The sequence below is a fragment of the Canis aureus genome, chromosome 8, assembly GCF_053574225.1.
Source record: "Canis aureus isolate CA01 chromosome 8, VMU_Caureus_v.1.0, whole genome shotgun sequence".
Taxonomy (NCBI): Eukaryota; Metazoa; Chordata; class Mammalia; order Carnivora; family Canidae; genus Canis; species Canis aureus.
The window spans coordinates 15,040,240-15,058,829 of record NC_135618.1 but is presented as its reverse complement, the minus strand read 5'-3'; the positions used below and the strand labels follow the sequence as shown (position 1 = coordinate 15,058,829).

The window sequence follows — 18,590 nt, the reverse complement described above, 5'->3', positions numbered from 1 at the left end:
ACCCCTTCCCCTGGCTCATACTCCACCCTTTCAAATAAATAAAATCTATAAAAGCAGTGGGACAAAAGAAGAAGGAGGAGGAGGAGGGGAAGGGGAGAAGAAGGAGAGTAGCAGCAGCAGCCAAGACAGAATAGTACCATTGATGCAAAAGAGGAAGCAGGAAGGAGGATTCCTAGGACATGTGTGTTCTGATGCTATGCTAAAACAGTTGTGGATGATACCACAAGAGCAAACATGACAATTCCCTGGAATCACAACACTGGCAGTTCATTGTTCTTCTATATGGAAATGAAGCAACTTCATTTCATAAAGAAATGAAGGGAGCTTATCAAAGCCCTGGAGCATGTACACACACACACACATACACACACACACACACAAATTTCAACTACAGAGAAGTGTTTTTCTTTTCTATAGCATTTAGATTACCTAAAACTTGAAAAGATTTTTCCCCACAATCTATTTCTGCCCCACATACAGTTAAGTAAGAAATAACCATACAAAATAGTTCTGGAAAGACAATGTTGCCCAAAGCTCTAAGAAACTGAAAACAAAAAGAATTATAAAATGTCAGGGCCACAGTAACCTTTGCAAATCATCATAAAACATCACAACTTGTTCGGACTCAATACATTTATGTAATATTCTGTACTGTTCAGGATACTTTGATCATCTCATTAGCCACTAACGTGGTTGTAATGAAGTAGAAGACTCTGGCATCAGTGGGTTATTACAATGCTAAGAGAAGATAATAAGCAGCATAAGAGAGGAATAGAAAGGGTTACCAAAGTTTAGAAGGGGGAAATGTTCCTTATATGGGGGTGGTAAGGAGAAGAAAAAACTGAGCTTTGAAGAGCCGAAAGTGATGATGGCATCCCTGCTCCTGAGGTAAGCACTTTATATGTTATCTCATTTGAAGGACTTGTGTGTGTTGCATGGTGGAAATGGGCAATTTACACAAAGGCAGATAGGAACTTTGGTATTCATCAAAGTGCCTGGTTCAAGAGCACAAAACTATTAATATTAGGGGTTATCATTAATTGAATACTTCCTTGTGCTGGGCACAATAAATGCTATCACATTTCTTCCTCAAAACAACCTAGAGATTAAGGTATTTTTTTTTTAATTTTTATTTATTTATGATAGTCACAGAGAGAGAAAGAGAGGCAGAGACACAGGCAGAGAGAAGCAGGCTCCATGCACCAGGAGCCCGACGTGGGAATCGATCCTAGGTCTCCAGGATCGTGCCCTAGGCCAAAGGCAGGCGCCAAACCGCTGCGCCACCCAGGGATCCCAAGATTAAGGTATTATAACTTCCACTTTACATACAACTCTCATTTACATATAAATTTAAGTGAGTTACCCAAGGAAACTCCCTGGTGAAAAAACAAATAGGCATACTCAACCAAGAATTTTGAAGAGAATGGGTTTAAAGGTATGGACAGGGTAAAAACAATGAACAAGGGATGTTGAGGTACTCAGAGACTCCCAAAAACAGGAAGCCATTGCCACCCCCAGATGTAGATAATTTGAGGAACATCATTAAGCAAGCAGTTCAGCTGACCTGTAGCAAATTAGTTGCTTCTTTTCAGAACATAGGAGCTAGGAATTCTAACTTTGCGGCTTTCATTGACATCTTTACATTAAACACATATGTGATAGTTGTTATTTTGGATCTGTCAGTCCCTTCTGCACCTACTCTGATCAACATTTGTGATGCTAGGAAACACTTTGGGAAATTGGAGAAAGTGGATGACCCTAAACACAGCCTCCTTATACACTGAATATTGCCGAATACTCTTTCTGAAAATGCTGTTGACTTTGTGTTTTTTTGCATCTTGTTTTTTTAAAGAATATTCAATGTTATGTGCTTAAATGTGGGTTTTGAAATGTATGCTGCTTATTAGTTCCATGTAAGTAGTTATCAGAACCCAGTCAGGAGCTGGAATCACCTAAAAGGTTGCCCCCTAGAAGAAGCTATGGTTATAGAAGGGTGTGGATGTTATAGAACCATGGGAAAGTAGGAAAGGAATGAGAGGAATAAATATGTTGACCTGTCTCTCTGCTTGCATCAAATTTAATGATTGTTATGTGTAAACACTAAGGACTATTATCAGGATGCATACTTATAGTACTTACTTGATCTGTATTTCTTGCACTGGGATGGATGAGAACACCCTTGAGCTCTCATTCTCTTTTAGGATTCCCACACCCATTCCCCATTGAAAGTAAAGCTTGAATCTTCTAAAAATAGAGTACGAAAGGACTAATGCAGGAATGTCTATTTTAATCCTGAAATAATTGCTATCTAAAATTGACTCCAAATGTAGGTACCAGCAATATTATCAGTGGAAAAGTTGCCTTTGTTTTGTTTTTTGTTTTTTTTTTTAAAGTTGCCTTTGTATCAGTGTCCATCCAGGAGAACGAAAACAGATCTAGGTATTTCAAATGGAGGAAATTTAAATAGGGAATTGGTTATAAAGATCTTAAAATGTGGGATTCCTGGTTGGCTCAGTGGTTGAGCATGGGCCTTTGGCTCAGGGCATGGTCCTGGAGTCCCAGGATCAAGTCCCAAATTGGGCTTCCTGCAGGGAGCCTCCTTCTCCCTCTATTCTCTGCCTCTCTGTGTCTCTCATGAATTAAAAAATAAAATCTTAAAAAAAAAACTTAAAATGTGTGGAAGAGCAAAAAGAACAATTTGACCATAATAAACCCTACATCATTGGGGCGCCTGGGTAGATCAGTTGGTTATGTGTCTGACTATTGGTTTTGGCTCAGGTCATGATCTCTAGGTCCTAAGATTGAGCCCTGCATTGGCCTCCCTGCTGATTATGAAGCATACTTGAGATTCTCTCCCTCTCCCTCTGCTCCTGCCCCTTTCCCCATGCATGTATGCTTTAAATAAATAAATATATAATAAACCCTAGATCATCATTTATGATTGCATCCCCAGTGCCTAGCACAGTACATAGCATGTAGCAAGGGTTCAATAAATATGCATAGAATCTATGATTACATTTGTGGGTCAGGTTTGGTCTGTCAATCTAGGAAAGCCATGAGTTCTGTTGGAAAGCAACCTATATGACTGTGATATTTCAGTGAATGTGGATATATGGTTTGATCTTTGGTAGGAAATCACATTCAAAGCCTTCTGTTCACAATCTGCCAATGGATATTTATTGAATATTTACTAGGTGCTAGGTACTATTCTTGGCACTTTTCCGAGCACCTTGTATGACTAACTTAACCTTCATAGTAACCCTATGATAATAGATTCATCATTTCCCATTTTACAGATGAGGATGAAACTGAGGCAAAGAGCCTTTAAGAAACAAGTCTACGATCATACAAGAAAATAGGAGAGCCATGCTTCCATCCACAGAGTTTGGCTCTAGACACTACACTCAGTCTCCACATCATTTATCTTTTCATTGCTCAAGTGAGGAAACCTTAGCCTACCTCTCTACCTTTATTTACTCTTTTTCCCATTGTACTCTAGAGCAGAACCCTGCTAGCTGTTTCTGTGACCTGCTTCCAATTCTTTCTCGGCCCACAGAAAAGTATATTTCCCAGCTCTTCCCTATAATTATGGTAGCTGTGTGACTGAGTTCTAGCCAGAGGAATATGAGCAGGGATGATATGTATGACTTCCTGGACTGGCCCATTAAGCCTCTCACACATGCTATATGTTCTTTTCCTTTCTTTCAGCTTAAGGAAGGTGAGCATGGTGAGCTTGGATGCCATATTTTGAAGTGTTGGAGCCCCAAAATGGAAGAAGGCTGGATCCCTGTATGTTTCTGGGAGAAGAGTCAGGAACCAATCAGGAATGTCCGTGTTAGATTTTAAGTGAACAAGAGATAAACTTATACCAGTTTTATGCCACTATATTTGTTGGGGTTGTTTGTTGTAGCAACTAGAGCTATCTTAACCGATATGTGTGTGAATCAAATTGATCTTTTATCCCTGGAACATGTGTCTGGCTTTTGCACATACTTTTCCTTAGAATTCTCATTTTCTCCTTCCAATTATTCACATCCTAAAAATTTTTCAAGGCCTAAACCAAGTCCATTACTTCCAAGCAGCTCTCTTCCACACCCACCAGCCACAGTGATATCTCTTTCTCTCAATTCCTTTAGCACTTTGTTGTCTGTGCCTTTCATGTGCCCTTGTCATGGCTTCATTTTGGGATGTCGTGTTTTCCCAGTGAGGTTGTAAGCTCTTCAAGGTCAAGGATCATGTTTTTATGCTTCTTGTATGTCTCTGAATTATGTAATATGGTGTTGTAGCTTGGGGATTTTCAATAAATATTTGTGGGAAAAATGAATTTATAAATGTATTAGGCTCAATAAAGTCTATATTCCTAAAAACAGTCCTTTATTACTCAAGCAGGAAGGCACGTAAACTATAATTTACTGGAGTTGGTGTTCTTTTTATTCCTTTCACCGACATATACAGTCTAACACTTTTGACATCTGCTTAGAGGAGACAGAAGGCATGCTTATCAAGTTTCAGATGACACAAAACTAGAGGTAATAAATAATGCACAAGATGACAGAATCAAAACTAGGCAAGTGGGAATGAAGCTGACAGCATTTAATAAGGATAACTACAAGATTAAAATTTTAAAAGCCAGCAGCCCAATTTCAGTATGGAAAGACATGGCTTTCACTTTTAATTAGCTGCTTGGGCTGACAGGAGCTCAGAGTGGTACACAGGACCCTACTCAAAGTTAGGCCTAGGGCACTGAGTGGCAGGCAAAATATTTAGGCTCTACAAGGGCACTGGCATGAAGTAAGGTCACTAGGTGGAGCCAATTGGAGGTGGATGGAGCCTCAACTTTGGGAAAAGGGGAGGAACAAAGTCCCATAAGTTAGCCAGGGCAAGCTCGGCTAGCTTTCAGCTGTAGCATTAATGAGAATCCCTGTCCGAGGCCACCATTAAGTGCTTTCTGAGACTAAGCTAGTACCGATAGGACAGCCTGAGTCCCCTGATAGTTTTGTCTTCGAAGTGGAACAAAAAGGGTCTTTAAAGGTTTGTTATTTTAATTTTAGCCTCATTCTCCTCTGTTAGTGTCAGAGCTATCCTTCAACTAAGACCCCTCACTTTTGAAGCTGAGAATCGCCTCATTATCTGGCATTTACATTCAAGTCACCTTTGAGATGGGGAGAGAAAGCAGATCACATCTTTTCTGGGCTCAGCAGGGACAATCATTGCAGGATCCTCAGTTAGATCTGCGCCTAGAAATCTACATTTCCTAAAAACTGGAATCAGAATTCTGGCAAGAAGCCTGTGGCCCAGGCCTTGGCACTAGATCATCAAAAAAGTGAATACAATCTTAGGCGGTGTGAATAGAAGCCTAGCATCTGGAACAACGGTCCTGCTGTCATCTGTGCTGGTCACGACACACAGGAAGAACTGTTTCTATTCCAGTTACCATGATTTAAAGGGAAACAGGCGAACTGGTGTGTGTCAAAAGGAAGAAAATCAGAATGTTGGAAACCCAATCACTGCTTACATTTTGGTGGTTGGGGCTCAAGGCCTAGAAGGGGTCAAGATGGTGGATTGGATGGGAGGGTGGTGTCGGGCAGCATAGATATGAGAACTGTCTTCGGATAATGTGAATGCAGTCTTGTGAAAGAATACTAGCTTGTGAGGTAATGCAGAATTGGGACCAGTGCGTTTGAAGCCCCAAAAAGAAGACTTTAGCCATTATAGCTCTTGAAATGTAGAATATGCTTTTTAAGTAAGAGAGGTTTAAAATGTTCAAGTAAAGATCTGATGAGTGTCATAGATGTTTTAGCTGGAATTCGGACCTTTGGGTGGGAAGTTAGAGGATTTCTAAGGTCTCATTCAAATCTAATGGTCCATGATCTAATCAAACTGTAATTTAGAAATGTGCTACAGAATCTGAGGGAAGGAGAGTTATTACCTGAGATTCTTTTGGAGTCTTTTCTTTTTTTAAATGAGACTTTTTAAAAAAAGATTCTATTTATTTAATTTATTCATGAGAGATACAGAGAGGGAGAGAAAGAGAGAGAGAGGCAGAGACACAGGCAGAGGGAGAAGCAGGCTCCACGCAGGGAGCCCGACGTGGGACTCGATCCCAGGTCTGCAGGATCACACCCCGGGCCAAAGACAGGTGCTCAACCGCTGAGCCACCCAAGTGCCCCTGATTTGGTTTTTGAAGTGGATCTTCCCCTCCAAAGAAACAGAATCCATGGATTATTTGATCTGCGATGTGAACGGTGGGAAAAATACTTAGTGCCATTAGGAAGGGAAAGGCACTCCCTGAGGTGTACAGAAAAAGAAATGTTCAACAAACACCGTGGGGAACGCCCGAGTCTGTGCAGGAGTGAAGGCAACGTCAGGGAGGAGGCTGGAAGCCCCCTTTGCTAGTGACAAGAAGTTGTGATGCCCATGACACTGCGCAAGGGGAGAGCTCCCCCAGGGCGGGGAAAACCCGCTTGGTCTCTGCCTCCCCACGTCCGCAGGCCCTGGAGACCGACACACCGGAATCCCGTTGTTTGTGACAACTTACTGCCCTTGACATACTGGGAGTTTCTACATCTCTGTTCTTTGCTCCACGTGTGTTTTTGGATTCACAGACGGGAAGACACACACACATCCTTTGCATAATCGCAAGTCCCACCTGGGGTGAGGGGTCATCTGCAGACTTGGGTAGGGAAAGCCTCTCTCGCTAGGAACTGGGGGTGGTGCCGCGTGCTGCGCAGCCCGGGACCGAGAGGGCAGGCGGAGGGGTCGAGGTATTTACCCACAAACCTCCCCGGCCCCTGACCACCGGGAAGCCCTGCACTGGCTCCGCTCCAGCCGCCGCGCGGCGTCCACGCGTGCCCCGGGGTCGGTGCGCGGTGTGCGCGGTGTGCACCTGCGGCGGAACCCAGGTAACGTCGGCCGGGGCGCCCCCGGGCCCGCGCCCCCCGCCCCCCACCCCGCGCCCCGCGCGTCCCCGGGCCCCGCTCCGCGTGCGGCGCTCGCCGCGGCCGCAGCGCCCCGGGCGCGGGGGGTGGGCGCGCGGGCTGCGCGCGGGCCGGCGCCGGGGCTCTGGGCATGCTCAGTGGCTCGGGCAGGGCTCCGGGCGCGAGCCGGGCTCCCTCGGCGCCGCATTCAGCCGCTGCCGAGGGAGCCGCCGGGCGCTGCAGGCTCGGCGCGCGCTGCCCGCGGGAGGCCCGGCCGCCGCCCCCCGCCCCCGCCCCCGCCGCCGCCGCCGCCGCCGCCCCCGCCCCCAGCCATGGCAGCGCTCGGCCACCCCGCCGCCTTCGGCCGGGCCACCCACGCCGTGGTGCGGGCGCTGCCCGAGTCCCTGTGCCGCCACGCGCTCCGGCGCGCCCCGGGCGACGAGGTGGACTTCGCGCGCGCCGAGCGGCAGCACCAGCTGTACGTGGGCGTGCTGGGCAGCAAGCTGGGGCTGCAGGTGGTGCGGCTGCCGGCCGACGAGAGCCTGCCCGACTGCGCCTTCGTGGAGGACGTGGCTGTGGTGTGCGAGGACACGGCCCTCATCACCCGGCCCGGGGCGCCCAGCCGGAGGAAGGAGGTAACCGCCCGCCCGCCCGCCAGCCCGCCAGCCCGCCCGGCCACGCGAGGGGCGCGGCCGGGGACGCCCCGGGCCCTCCCCCGCCGCCCGCGCCCGCCCGCCCGAGCCCCCGCCCGAGCCCCCGCCCGAGCCCCCGCCCGAGCCCCCGCCCGAGCCCCCGCCCGAGCCCCCGCCGCACCGCAGGACCGCGGGACCGGCCCCGGCTCGGCTGCTACTTCGCTCTCGGGGGACAGGTTGTGTGAGAGAGAGAGAGAGACAGAGACAGAGAGAGACAGAGAGAGACAGAGACAGAGACAGAGAGACAGGGACAGAGAGAGAGAGAGACAGAGAGAGAGACAGAGAGAGACAGAGACAGAGAGACAGAGACAGAGACAGGGACTGAGAGACAGAGAGAGAGAGAGAGACAGAGACAGAGAGAGACAGGGACAGAGAGAGACAGAGACAGAGAGACAGGGACAGAGAGAGAGACAGAGAGAGACAGAGACAGAGAGACAGAGGGGGGCGGGGAGCTCACTGCTCACGCCTCCCGCCTCCGGCTGCCGGCGCAGCTTGGGCGCCTCCCAGACGCCCCGAAGGAGCGTGGTTGTGCGACTCCGGCAGGTGGGTGGGGTGGGGACTCCGTCGCGCAGGCGTTTTTCTTTGCAAAGATGAAAGTGTTGTGAAGACCGCGCAACTCTGAGCGCCCCCGGGGAGCGGGGACCGGGAGGGTCGCGGCTCGGGCGGGGGGAGGGGCCCCCGGGGAGGACTCCGGGGGTCGGCGCTGGCTGGTGACCCTGAGGCCCTCAGGTCCTGCCCACGGCTCCGGGGCCGGCCCGGCCAGGTCGTCGGGTGTCGGCGCCCACAGACCTGGGGCGCCCCGAGTTACTTTTTAGGGACGGCAAGTGAGTCCGGCCCAAAGGGACGCAAGTCGGGAGGGCGGTTTGTTCCTGAGCCTTGAATACGTATTCACGAGTAGGCTGGGTGTGAAACGTTGTACCGGGTGTAGGGTGTTGCGTGTGTGAAACGTTGTACCGGGTGTAGGCTGTGCATTCAGACAGAAATGGTTGTTTCACAAATTCCATGATTTTTACTCTCTGTATTTTTAAGCTTATAGCGATTAGAGCTTGTTGGGGTCTCGAGGCAAAGTGACTGTTTTTGCAGGTTGTGAAAATGGCTGTGATGGCCAGGTTAGTGGCGAGAGAGAGAGAGAGAGAGAGAGAGAGAGAGAGAGAGAATGGATTTAAAATGCCATCTGGCTTGGGGTTCCCCTTATTGCCAGGCTAAAAGCCCAGGCTCAAGACTCACAGTTTCTATTGGCATCAAGTGGCATGGCAAGAAGCTGGTGGTTTCTTTCAAATTTGGACGGTTAGGGATTACCCCCACCCCCTTATTTTGTCTCTGTTCCATGCACACTGGAAACGCCTCCAAGAGCTTATAGTTAATATTTGTTTATTCCGCACAAACATCACTACTTAGTTGATCGAACCATACCTGAGCTGAGAGAAAAGCATATTGCATTTGTTTCTCCCCGAGACAGTTCAGCTTTTGTTCGCCCTACCTCAGCAGAAAACAAGAAGAGTAACAGGTCCCATTCTCTTTCCCTTTTCTTTCCTTTGCCACACCTTTGGGTTGGTGAGATGGCCCCCCTGTTTTAAACTGATCAGCATATCACCAACCCTATTTGAGTACTTCCTAGTGTGTCGTAGGCCATATGGCACAACTGTGTCGTGCCTTTCAAAATGGTGCTCATTTGATGAGGGTAGTCCAGTGTCCTGTCAAGAGACTGTCGCATGTTTAATCATCCATTTCATTTTATTCCTATAATAAAACCTTCCGAATTTTGGCCTTCCTGATACTAAAGTAAGCCCTGATATTTCTCTCCTGTCAGATTTTGAGGCATACATTTTAAATTGGCTTCACTCTTATATCAATCCGGTGGCCCTCTGCCGGAGGCCAGAGGCCACTTGGTATAGTGGATAGGAACACCAGACTGCATCCAATTCTGTGACCTTGGGGAGTGTCTCTTGCCTCATTTTTCTCACCTGAAAAGTGGACATAATACCTATTTCCTAAAGTTATTGTAATAAAATTATTAATCCATCTGAAATTTATAGGATAGGACATTTCATGAATGATGGTCATTAGTGTTTACCTAACAGTAGGTCATGGAAGATTTATTTCTTTTTGAGCAGTAGGAAGTCTACTATGTACTGATGTAGTTACGGTGATATTTCCCCTTCCCACAGTGAAGGGGCGTCATCTTCACCCCTTAGGATCCTCGCGATCTGTCCTAATCTGCTACGTAGCACTTCTTCCCAGCTTGAGCTTTCTACAGGCTCATGTTATCTCCACAAAACGCCTTTGCCATGGCACATGATCTGAATCAGCAGAGGAACAGACCTTTCAGCCAGAGAGAGAAATATGGGCAGTTGTGTTGGATGGGGTAGTCTGGAAAGCAGAGCTATGTAGGGTAACCAACACTCTTTGAAATCTGTCACATCTGCAGTTCACTGGCTTAGTCGTTGAGTGAATAAATGAATTAATGAAATGCTAACTAATATTAACAAGTTGATAATAATTACTTCAAGGACCTCTTTGGACTGTTGTATATATTTTTCATGTGACACCTGCCTCACTAACTGAAATTCCACAACAATCAAGGCATTATATTAAGATTATTTATACAATTTCTTTGCCTTCTGTCTCCTTTGTCTTTTTTATTATTTTTTTTTTAAGATTTTATTTATTTATTCATCAGAGACACAGAGCGAAATAGAGAGAGGCAGAGACACAGGCAGGGGGAGAAGCAGGCTCCATGCAGGGAGCCAGACGTGGGACTTGATCTGGGTCTCCAGGATCACAACCCCAGGCCGAAGGTGGCACTGAACTGCTGAGCCACCCAGGCTGCCCCAGCCTTCTGTCTCCTTATGCTGTATTCCATTCTCCATGTTGTAGAGTCCAAGTCTCTAAGCTGGTTTTTCTAAAACTCAAATCTTTTTTTTTTTTTTAATTTATTTATTTATTCACAAGAGACTCACAGAGTGAGTGAGAGAGGCACAGACATAGGCGGAGGGAGAAGCAGGATCCATGCAGGGACCCCGATGTAGAACTTGATCCTGGGACTCCAGGATCACACCCTGGGCAGAAGGCAGGCGCTCAATCGCTGAGCCACCCAGGCATCCCTCTAAAACTCAAATCTGATCCTTTTCTGCACTGATGAAACTTCTTGAAGAACCTCCATTAAGCTTGATACACCCATTGAGCTTCATTTGCATCTCTGACCCTACCGGAGTGCCTCCCAACCCTTTGGCTCAAGCCAAGTTCTCTCACTAAAGCTCACCATGCTCTTCTTTTGTAGGCAGATATTTCTCCTTTGTCTGGGACATTCTTCCTCTTTTCCTCTTCTCCATTTTACCTAGCTGTTCCTATTCATGCATCACGTCTCAGCTTACTATTATTAATATTATTAGCTAATCTCAATTGGGTGCTTGCCATTTGCAAAACATAGTATCAGATTTATGACCTAGATTCCATTGAATGGCCACATCAACTCTTTAAGTTCAGTACTATCATTATTCTTTTAAAATTGATAGAACTGAGGCTTAGAGAGATTCAACACCTTGGCCAAAGTTATAGGATGAAACCAGTGAAACCAGAACTTGAACTCAGTTTGTAGAACTCTAAAGCTCTAGTCACAATCATTGTGATACTGAACAAGCAAGCATGGATTGGTCCTCCTTTTATGAGCACCTGTAACTCTCTGCACTTCCTTCTATGATATATTTCATACCTTATGATAATAGTCTGTTTTACCTTTCTGTATCCTCCCACTATTATGAAAACTGTCAGGACCAGGATCACATCTGCATTCTTTAACATTTTATTCCTAAGATTTTGCATATAAGAGTCGTGCAGCATATATTTTGTTGAACAAGTGTGTCCATGAGTTTAGATCAGTCTTAGGTTTCCTTGCTTATGACATATTTGGTGTTTTGCAAGCAGAAGTTTCATTACAAGTGCAGGTGATTTATAACTGTTTTTCTTTTCCTCTGCTTTTCTCTGTCTCTGTCTCTTGTTATTTTGCTTGTTTTGTTTTTTTTTTTTATAAAAATCCTGCGAAATTCCTTCTTTATCAAAACATCATGTTCTATTTGGTGACTTTTCTTCCTTGAAAGAAAGGACTGAGAACCAAACTCAAAATAGTAATCCTTCTGTGAAAGCCACAATGGGACCTCCCAATATTAATAAAATACAGGTGCTGTCTGCAGGAAGTGTAAGTTTTAGTGAAGAAAACTGTGTGTACAGAGTCAGCAAATAATGTTAATTGTTTCTTAACTCTGTGTCTTCACGAGCAGGAATATTTTAATGTTTAATACTTTAAAGACAAACTAGCTTTGAGAACCAATCATATTTTAAATGAATTCAGCTTAATTTTAGAAGGAAAAAAGTCAACTTATAAATGTCAACATCCTGTAAACAAATATCTAAGACTTCAAGAAAGACAATTAACAGAGTGTGAGGATTGGGTTTTATTTATTTATTAAAGATTTTATTTATTTATTCATGAGAGACACAGAGAGAGAGAGGCAGAGACATAGGCAGAGAGAGAAGCAGGCTCCATGCTTCTCCCCAATGTGGGACTCGATCCCGGGACTCCGGGATCAGGCCCTGGGCCAAAGGCAGGCACTTAACCACTGAGCCACCCAGATATCCCAGAATTGGGTTTAAAAAAAAATTAAAAATTTTGGATATATTAAATTCAGAAGGTTCAAGAGGATAGATAGGTGGTGAAAGTAAGTCTCCCTGCCCTTGTACCTGACTTACCCAGCTCCCTTCCTTAGAGGCAAATGCTAATACCAATTTCTTGATTTTCCTTTCAGAAAGTTTTTAGTACCTAATAAATGATTAACTGACAAAGGTTACTCAAGCAAAATTATAAAGTAAATCCTATGCCCTTTTGCCCCTCTTTCAGAGTCATTTTATCCTGTCCTAGGTACCAAGGATTAGTATGAGGGATATTCTGTCTAGGAGAAAAAAACACACAAACTCATTCTCACAAGGTAGTAATGGCCTTAATTATCCTTTCCTGGATCATTTGTATTTTTAGGGACCTCTTTAGGAAGAAGGCAATGCATAGCACAAGGTAATAAATACCAAAAGTGGAAGTAGTCATCAAGGTAGGGACATGGAGGCATAAATGAAAGGCGTGAGCAATACTTATTTAGGTAGGAATTCCCCTTTTATTGGAGCACTTAACTATTTGGACCTACATATTTTGGCCCTGGGTTTATTCTTTGGTTAGGCTAAAGGCATAACCCTGTTGAACGTAGAAGCAAGAAGAGCATCAAGATCAGGTCTAATGATTAGCTAACATGTGCCAAATTGTGTGTGTGTGTGTGTGAATTGCAAAAGATGGTATTATTATTATTATTAGCTCTATTTAAAAGAAGGAAACTGAGGCTCAGGTAACCAGAGTTAAGTAAGTTGTCCAAAGACACACAGCTAATAAATGACAAAACTGAGGTTTTTATGAAAATGTGAAGGTCATTTTTGCTTGAAGTGCTTGTAGCCAGTTGTGGTTAATCATAACAACACAATCAATACAAAATAACTACCCTAATCCCCTTTTTATGCAACTAACAATATGCAGATCTCAGTTGGATATTAACGAAGTGAATGTTTTACTTCCCTCCTCTTATAATTGAGAGTAGATTGTTTTCATTTTAGTTAAATAATAATAATCTATTTACATGAAACCTCAGAATTCCATAGGCACAATTTGTGCAGAATTGTATCTTATTTACCAGCAGACTGGATGATTGCTTTTTAAAATGCACACATTTCCTCAAACTTCTTTTTAACATCAGGTGAGAAAACTGCCCTAAGCCATAATTAGAATTTACTCTTACTCTTCACCAAGATAGAAAGTAAATGTGCTGGAGGCTCTTTACATGGCAGCAGATTAACGGCTCTTGATAAATCATCACTCCCAACTGGTTAGAACAACTGCTCCCTTTCAGGATGTTTCTTTTTTGACTCTACTTGGCCCTGGAAAAAAAATGTTTGTAAATTGATATGTCTTGGAAACTAGAGTGCATCTATTAAATATGCAATCTATTCCCATGCAGTTGATCTTGAAAGCCTTGAAAATAAAGAACATAATGATGAGTAGGGAGTGACTTCTATTAGATACTGTTAGCTGAAAATGAGCTTTCTGCAGAGATTCCTAGGATCATTAGAGAATCATTATAAGACTAAGAAGGCAGAGATGGATCCCTTATAATTCAGATATGCTGGAAAATTGCTTTTGCATGTATTTAAATTCTTGTTGAGCTCAGATTTCTTCAAAATTAGTTTTATTATAGTAATGGTAGGTATCCATCCATTATTATAAGCCACAACACAGAAGTTTACTTAAGACTTTTGAACAATACCTTCTATTGCTTTTGAATCATGCATAAATTATTCATGGCCTCTTATGAATCTCAGCATAAATTTGGAGATGCATGTTTAAAAAATGAGTGCTGGTTATTGTTTATTTTATGGGCATTTGCTATTAAAATCTAGAATGACTTGAAGAAGCCTCATTTTCTAACTAGAGAGTTGGACACATGATAGAGTTCATTCCCTTACTCAAGGGGTATCATGATTAAAGGGAAAATAACTGAAATGTTTAAAAGACAAAGAAAAGTTTCATTCATATCTTATGCAGAACGTGGTGTGTTGTTCATCCCAGATAGTCAATAAATATTTATTTACCAAAGCTAAATCCCCGATGTTCCATCAAAATGCTCCCCTGACCTTTAAAGTTAGCTTTTATAGCTTTCCCTAAACTGATATTAGGTATTAAATCTGTTAGTGTTCTCAGGCTCATTTCATAAGCAGGGATTTTTCATCCAAATGGACAAGCAGGAGTAATCTCAAGCAACAAATCCCATTTAAAAATGTGTGCATGTAAAAAAAAAAAAAATGTGTGCATGTAATGCCATCCTAGATCCCTTCATCATTGTCAAACAATTTAATAATGTACATTGTCTTCCTGAAGCTGAATGCTAAAGGAGCAGTAGCATCACATACAAAGAATAAATAACCAGACTTTAAATTCCAGTTTCTAAATGTTTAGGTCATCCAAGCAAGGTATGACCAGAAACTAGCAAGCAGAGTACAAAGATGAAAGTACATGTTATTATAGGGTTGGTTTAATTTTGCCCAACAATTCAATGTGGGCAAACCTGACTTAGTTTTTGTTAGCAAATTAAAGACAACACAACTTTTAAGCTGCTTTTGCAACTGGATGGGCTTATAGGGGTAAATTGTCATTATTGTGAAGATGCATGCATCAACATTTTGCTTGATTGCAGTGTGTGTAATTAAATAAACCTTTGCCTTAATTTAAAAATATTTTAATATTTTGATTTCTTTGTTCTCGTTTAAGAAATATTAAAGTTTTTAAATTTGCTTATGGTACTAATTATGAGAGCCATGATTGCTTTAAAAATGACTGTACTTTTGAAGGTAAAGGAACAATAGTTGTATCATTACTATATGTTTGTGCATTCATGAACTGTCTGCTACATGCCAGACCCAATGTTTGGTGCTAGGGAGATATAGCTGAATTAGATACCACTGCTGCACTCAGGATCTCACAATTCACTAGGGAAACAGGCTGGTGGCAGATGCTTGCAGAACAAGGGGGCTGTTTTCATGACAGGGTTCTGAGTAGTGCGATAGAAGCTCCAGGAGGTGTGTCTTACCCACATCAGGACTTCTCAGAAGAGAATATTGAGCTAGAAGTAACCAGGAAAGGCAGAGAGGCAGCCTTCCAGAGACAGCACTATGAAATAGGTTGAGGGTGGGCAGCCCTGGTGGCCCAGCGGTTTAGCACCACCTTTAGCCCAGGGTGTGATCCTGGAGACCCTGGATCTAGACCCACATCGGGCTCCCTGCATGGAGCCTGCTTCTCCCTCTGCCTCTCTCTCTCTCTCTGTCTCTCTCTCTCTCTGTCTCATGAATAAATACATAAAAAATCTTAAAAAAAAAGTTGAGGGCAACAGTTCAGGAAAAAGTAATTTCATTAACATTGAGAAGGATGTAGGATTGAAAAAAGCCTGCCTGTGCCCTCTCAGACTCTGAGATTTTGGTTATCTAGTTCCAGGTTCACCAAGAAGACTACCTCCTTAACTATATTTCCTGTTTTGAGCCTAAGGGGATTTGATGCCCTAGCATACCCTATTCCTAATTGTCTACTCCAAATCTGAGACTTATTTCTTGAGGTTGCTAGAATGCTACTTGGCAGGGGCAGTAATTTTTCCTCTGTGGCCCCAAATTTGACACATTAGGATGTACCAGGCAAACCTGGCATCCCATAGCATATAGTTATATATAATATTATCCATGTCAATGGCAGTAAGAGAAAATTTTCCTCTTTGCTATTGAAATGTGTTCTTTATTCACAAATCTTTCCACCTTGGCAGTAGACATTAGTGAATGTCACACTAACAATAAATCAAGGACAGCCTAAAGTAAGTATATATCTCTTATGGGTCAATTTTTTAAAGATTATATTTATTTGTTTGTGAGAGACACACAGAGGCAGAGATATAGGTAGAAGAAGAAGCAGGCTTCCCACCGGGAGCCCAGTGCAGGATTCCATGCCAGGACCCTGGGATCACGACCTGAGCCAATGGCAGACACTCAACTACTGAGCCACCCAGGTGCCCCTCATGGGTTAAATTTTATGCATGCTGTGAAAGGCAACATGGTACAGGTATAGCACTGTTCTAGGAGTGGGACACTGGTTTTGATTTTTTGCAGTGATATGAATATCTAATATACTTTCCAGTTTGGAGATGCTGTACTTTCTTCCTGGATCTTAGGTCATGTTGCGATGGGACATGGAGGGTGGGAAAGGGATAAGGAGATGTGGAAAAAATTATGGGGCAATGATGATAACTTACATTTGTCAGATGGGATTAGAGTTTGATGAAGAAAAAATACTGGATTTTGTTCAACCTGAAACATTATGCTTGTCCTTACTTAACTAACCAATCATAAATTCTTGCCTTGCTAGTAACAACCCATTATGAGATAAAGTTTAATTTCCTAATAACTCTATTTCAAAAACTCAGCTTACTCAATGATTTATAGCATATTTGATAAGTAATTTTTGTTTAGAAAACTTAGACAAAAGCCATTGGAAGAGTATAACATCCCTAGACCCACATAATTTCTGTCATCACATGACTTTCATCAGTGTCTGCTAGTTGATGTTTCTGTGGTAAATGTGAATCAGGGATCCCTGGGTGGCGCAGCGGTTTAGCGCCTGCCTTTGGCCCAGGGCGTGATCCTGGAGACCTGGGATCGAATCCCACGTCAGGCTCCCGGTGCATGGAGCCTGCTTCTCCCTCTGCCTGTGTCTCTGCCTCTCTCTCTCTGTGTGTGACTATCATAAAATAAATAAATAAATGAATGTGAATCAATGGCTTGAACAAATGGAGAGCAAGTGAATGTGAAGTATGTACTGGAAATTGTTTTTTTAATTAGAACTAAAAGTCTTGTCTTGCTCATGGCAGTTCTTTCTTGTAAACCCTCCATACATATGTGTTGATTTCCATTCCCAGTGCTAAACTTTGAGTTTTGTTTTCAAAATTTTGACTTTTGTCTTCCCAAACTGCATAGTTATTTTTCTGAAGAAAGAGAAAGAAAGATACTCATTGAAATGTAGCCTTTCTGGAGTTAGGAGTTATTGATGTAATTGTTTTTAAAATTTGGAGATATGCTTGTGGTAAACTTAGACATTTTTTGTCTGAAATTATTCAAAGAGCTGAAATTAGCTAATTTAATCTTGGTACAGTTAAAAGATAATGGAAGAAAAAGACATCCATTTTATTCTTTTAATTACTATTATTAATTCTGGGGTCATGGGGAACCATCATTTCACAAAGAATAATATAACTACACTTTGGCTTTGGGTCATATTTTAGGCCACTTGTGATATAAACATATATTCCAATTCAAGAGTTTTGTGTGGAGAAATTTAAATCTAGTGCTGTATTTTGAGGCACTCAAACCATTTTGCTCTTGCTTTTGGTATTCTTCTAACTTTCTTTATGCTATCTTAGTCCTTCATCAGGGGCCCAGGTTTTCCATCTCCCATTCTGCAGAAAATATGGTGCTGGGAGAAAGAGGGACCCTAGTTGCAAAGGGCACGGATTTTTTCATTTTTATGTTATTCTCAAACTAAACATCTCTGAAGCTTTAGGCCTCCCCTACTCTCCAGGCTTTCGCAGGCCACCCCACATATGCAGTGAATAGAGCACAGCTTCAAGACAAGGCTTTTTATGCAGTTGTGTGTGTGCATGTTTTCAAAGTGCTGCTCGCCACTTTTACCATAGAGAGGTCATGAAATCAATTTAGTGGGTCATGACCGGCCCTTTTATTTTTATTGTAACAAAATCAATAGAAAATGTCAGAGTGCACTGCAGCATGATAAGATAAATAAAATGTCATGAAACTTTTTTCTTTGTATACATATGTGTTTCTATGTTTACTAATTACATGTATAAAATATGTTTCTTACTATAGGTCACTGCCAAAGAAAAGTGTGAAAACCCACTCTATCTCCTTTCAACTTGATTGTACCTCTCAGCCTCATTATGAAAATTCTCGAGTACCATGCCGGTTGTCCAGTTGGGATCTGGGAATCATGGTCAAAATCCCTAACTGTTTCTCTATGTATATCAAGTCATGCTTGATTTCTGTTTGCCTAGGTTGGAAATGGAACCTTCTGGCTATTTAGAACCCTGTCTTTTGGGGGTGGGGTGAAGCTTAATTGAGGAACAATAGGAGGAAATGTCAACTCCATCATTTGCTAGAAGCTGATTCTCCTTTGGTGACATTCTAAACCAGTTAAGGGAAGATTACATTGATTAAGACAGGCAAGCATAGTTTCCATTTGAACTGGCATCTTTTTCCTTTTTTTGCAAGTAGATTCTGTGGTGGGAATACACAATTGAATCACTGAACAAATTGCATCCAGAGGGGTTGACTTCTGCATTTT

The 18,590-nt window shown here is 43.1% G+C and overlaps 2 protein-coding genes across 13 annotated transcripts in view; both read left to right on the top strand.

Annotated features, from left to right (window-relative positions):
* LOC144318365 (uncharacterized) overlaps window positions 1-4,367 on the top strand; it is a 97,755-nt gene extending 93,388 nt beyond the window's left edge. For 8 of the 10 annotated variants that reach the window (XR_013384230.1, XR_013384228.1, XR_013384231.1 and 5 more), the window contains 2 exons: window positions 1,147-1,304; window positions 3,709-4,367. Coding sequence is in view for 1 of the 10 variants with exons in the window: in XM_077905282.1 (XP_077761408.1) it covers window positions 3,709-3,751 (43 nt within the window). In the remaining 9 variants the exon portion in view is untranslated. The remainder of the gene's footprint in view (window positions 1-1,146; window positions 1,305-3,708) is intronic. The other 2 variants (XR_013384229.1, XM_077905282.1) reach the window with 1 other exon arrangement.
* A 2,407-nt stretch (window positions 4,368-6,774) lies between these two features.
* Window positions 6,775-18,590, top strand: part of DDAH1 (dimethylarginine dimethylaminohydrolase 1) — a 134,372-nt gene continuing 122,556 nt past the window's right edge. The window contains exon 1 of one of the 3 annotated variants that reach the window (XM_077905280.1): window positions 6,775-6,902. Coding sequence is in view for 1 of the 3 variants with exons in the window: in XM_077905278.1 (XP_077761404.1) it covers window positions 7,250-7,552 (303 nt within the window). In the remaining 2 variants the exon portion in view is untranslated. Of the gene's footprint in view, window positions 6,903-7,228; window positions 7,553-8,072; window positions 8,153-18,590 lie in introns of those variants that run through there. The other 2 variants (XM_077905278.1, XM_077905279.1) reach the window with 2 other exon arrangements.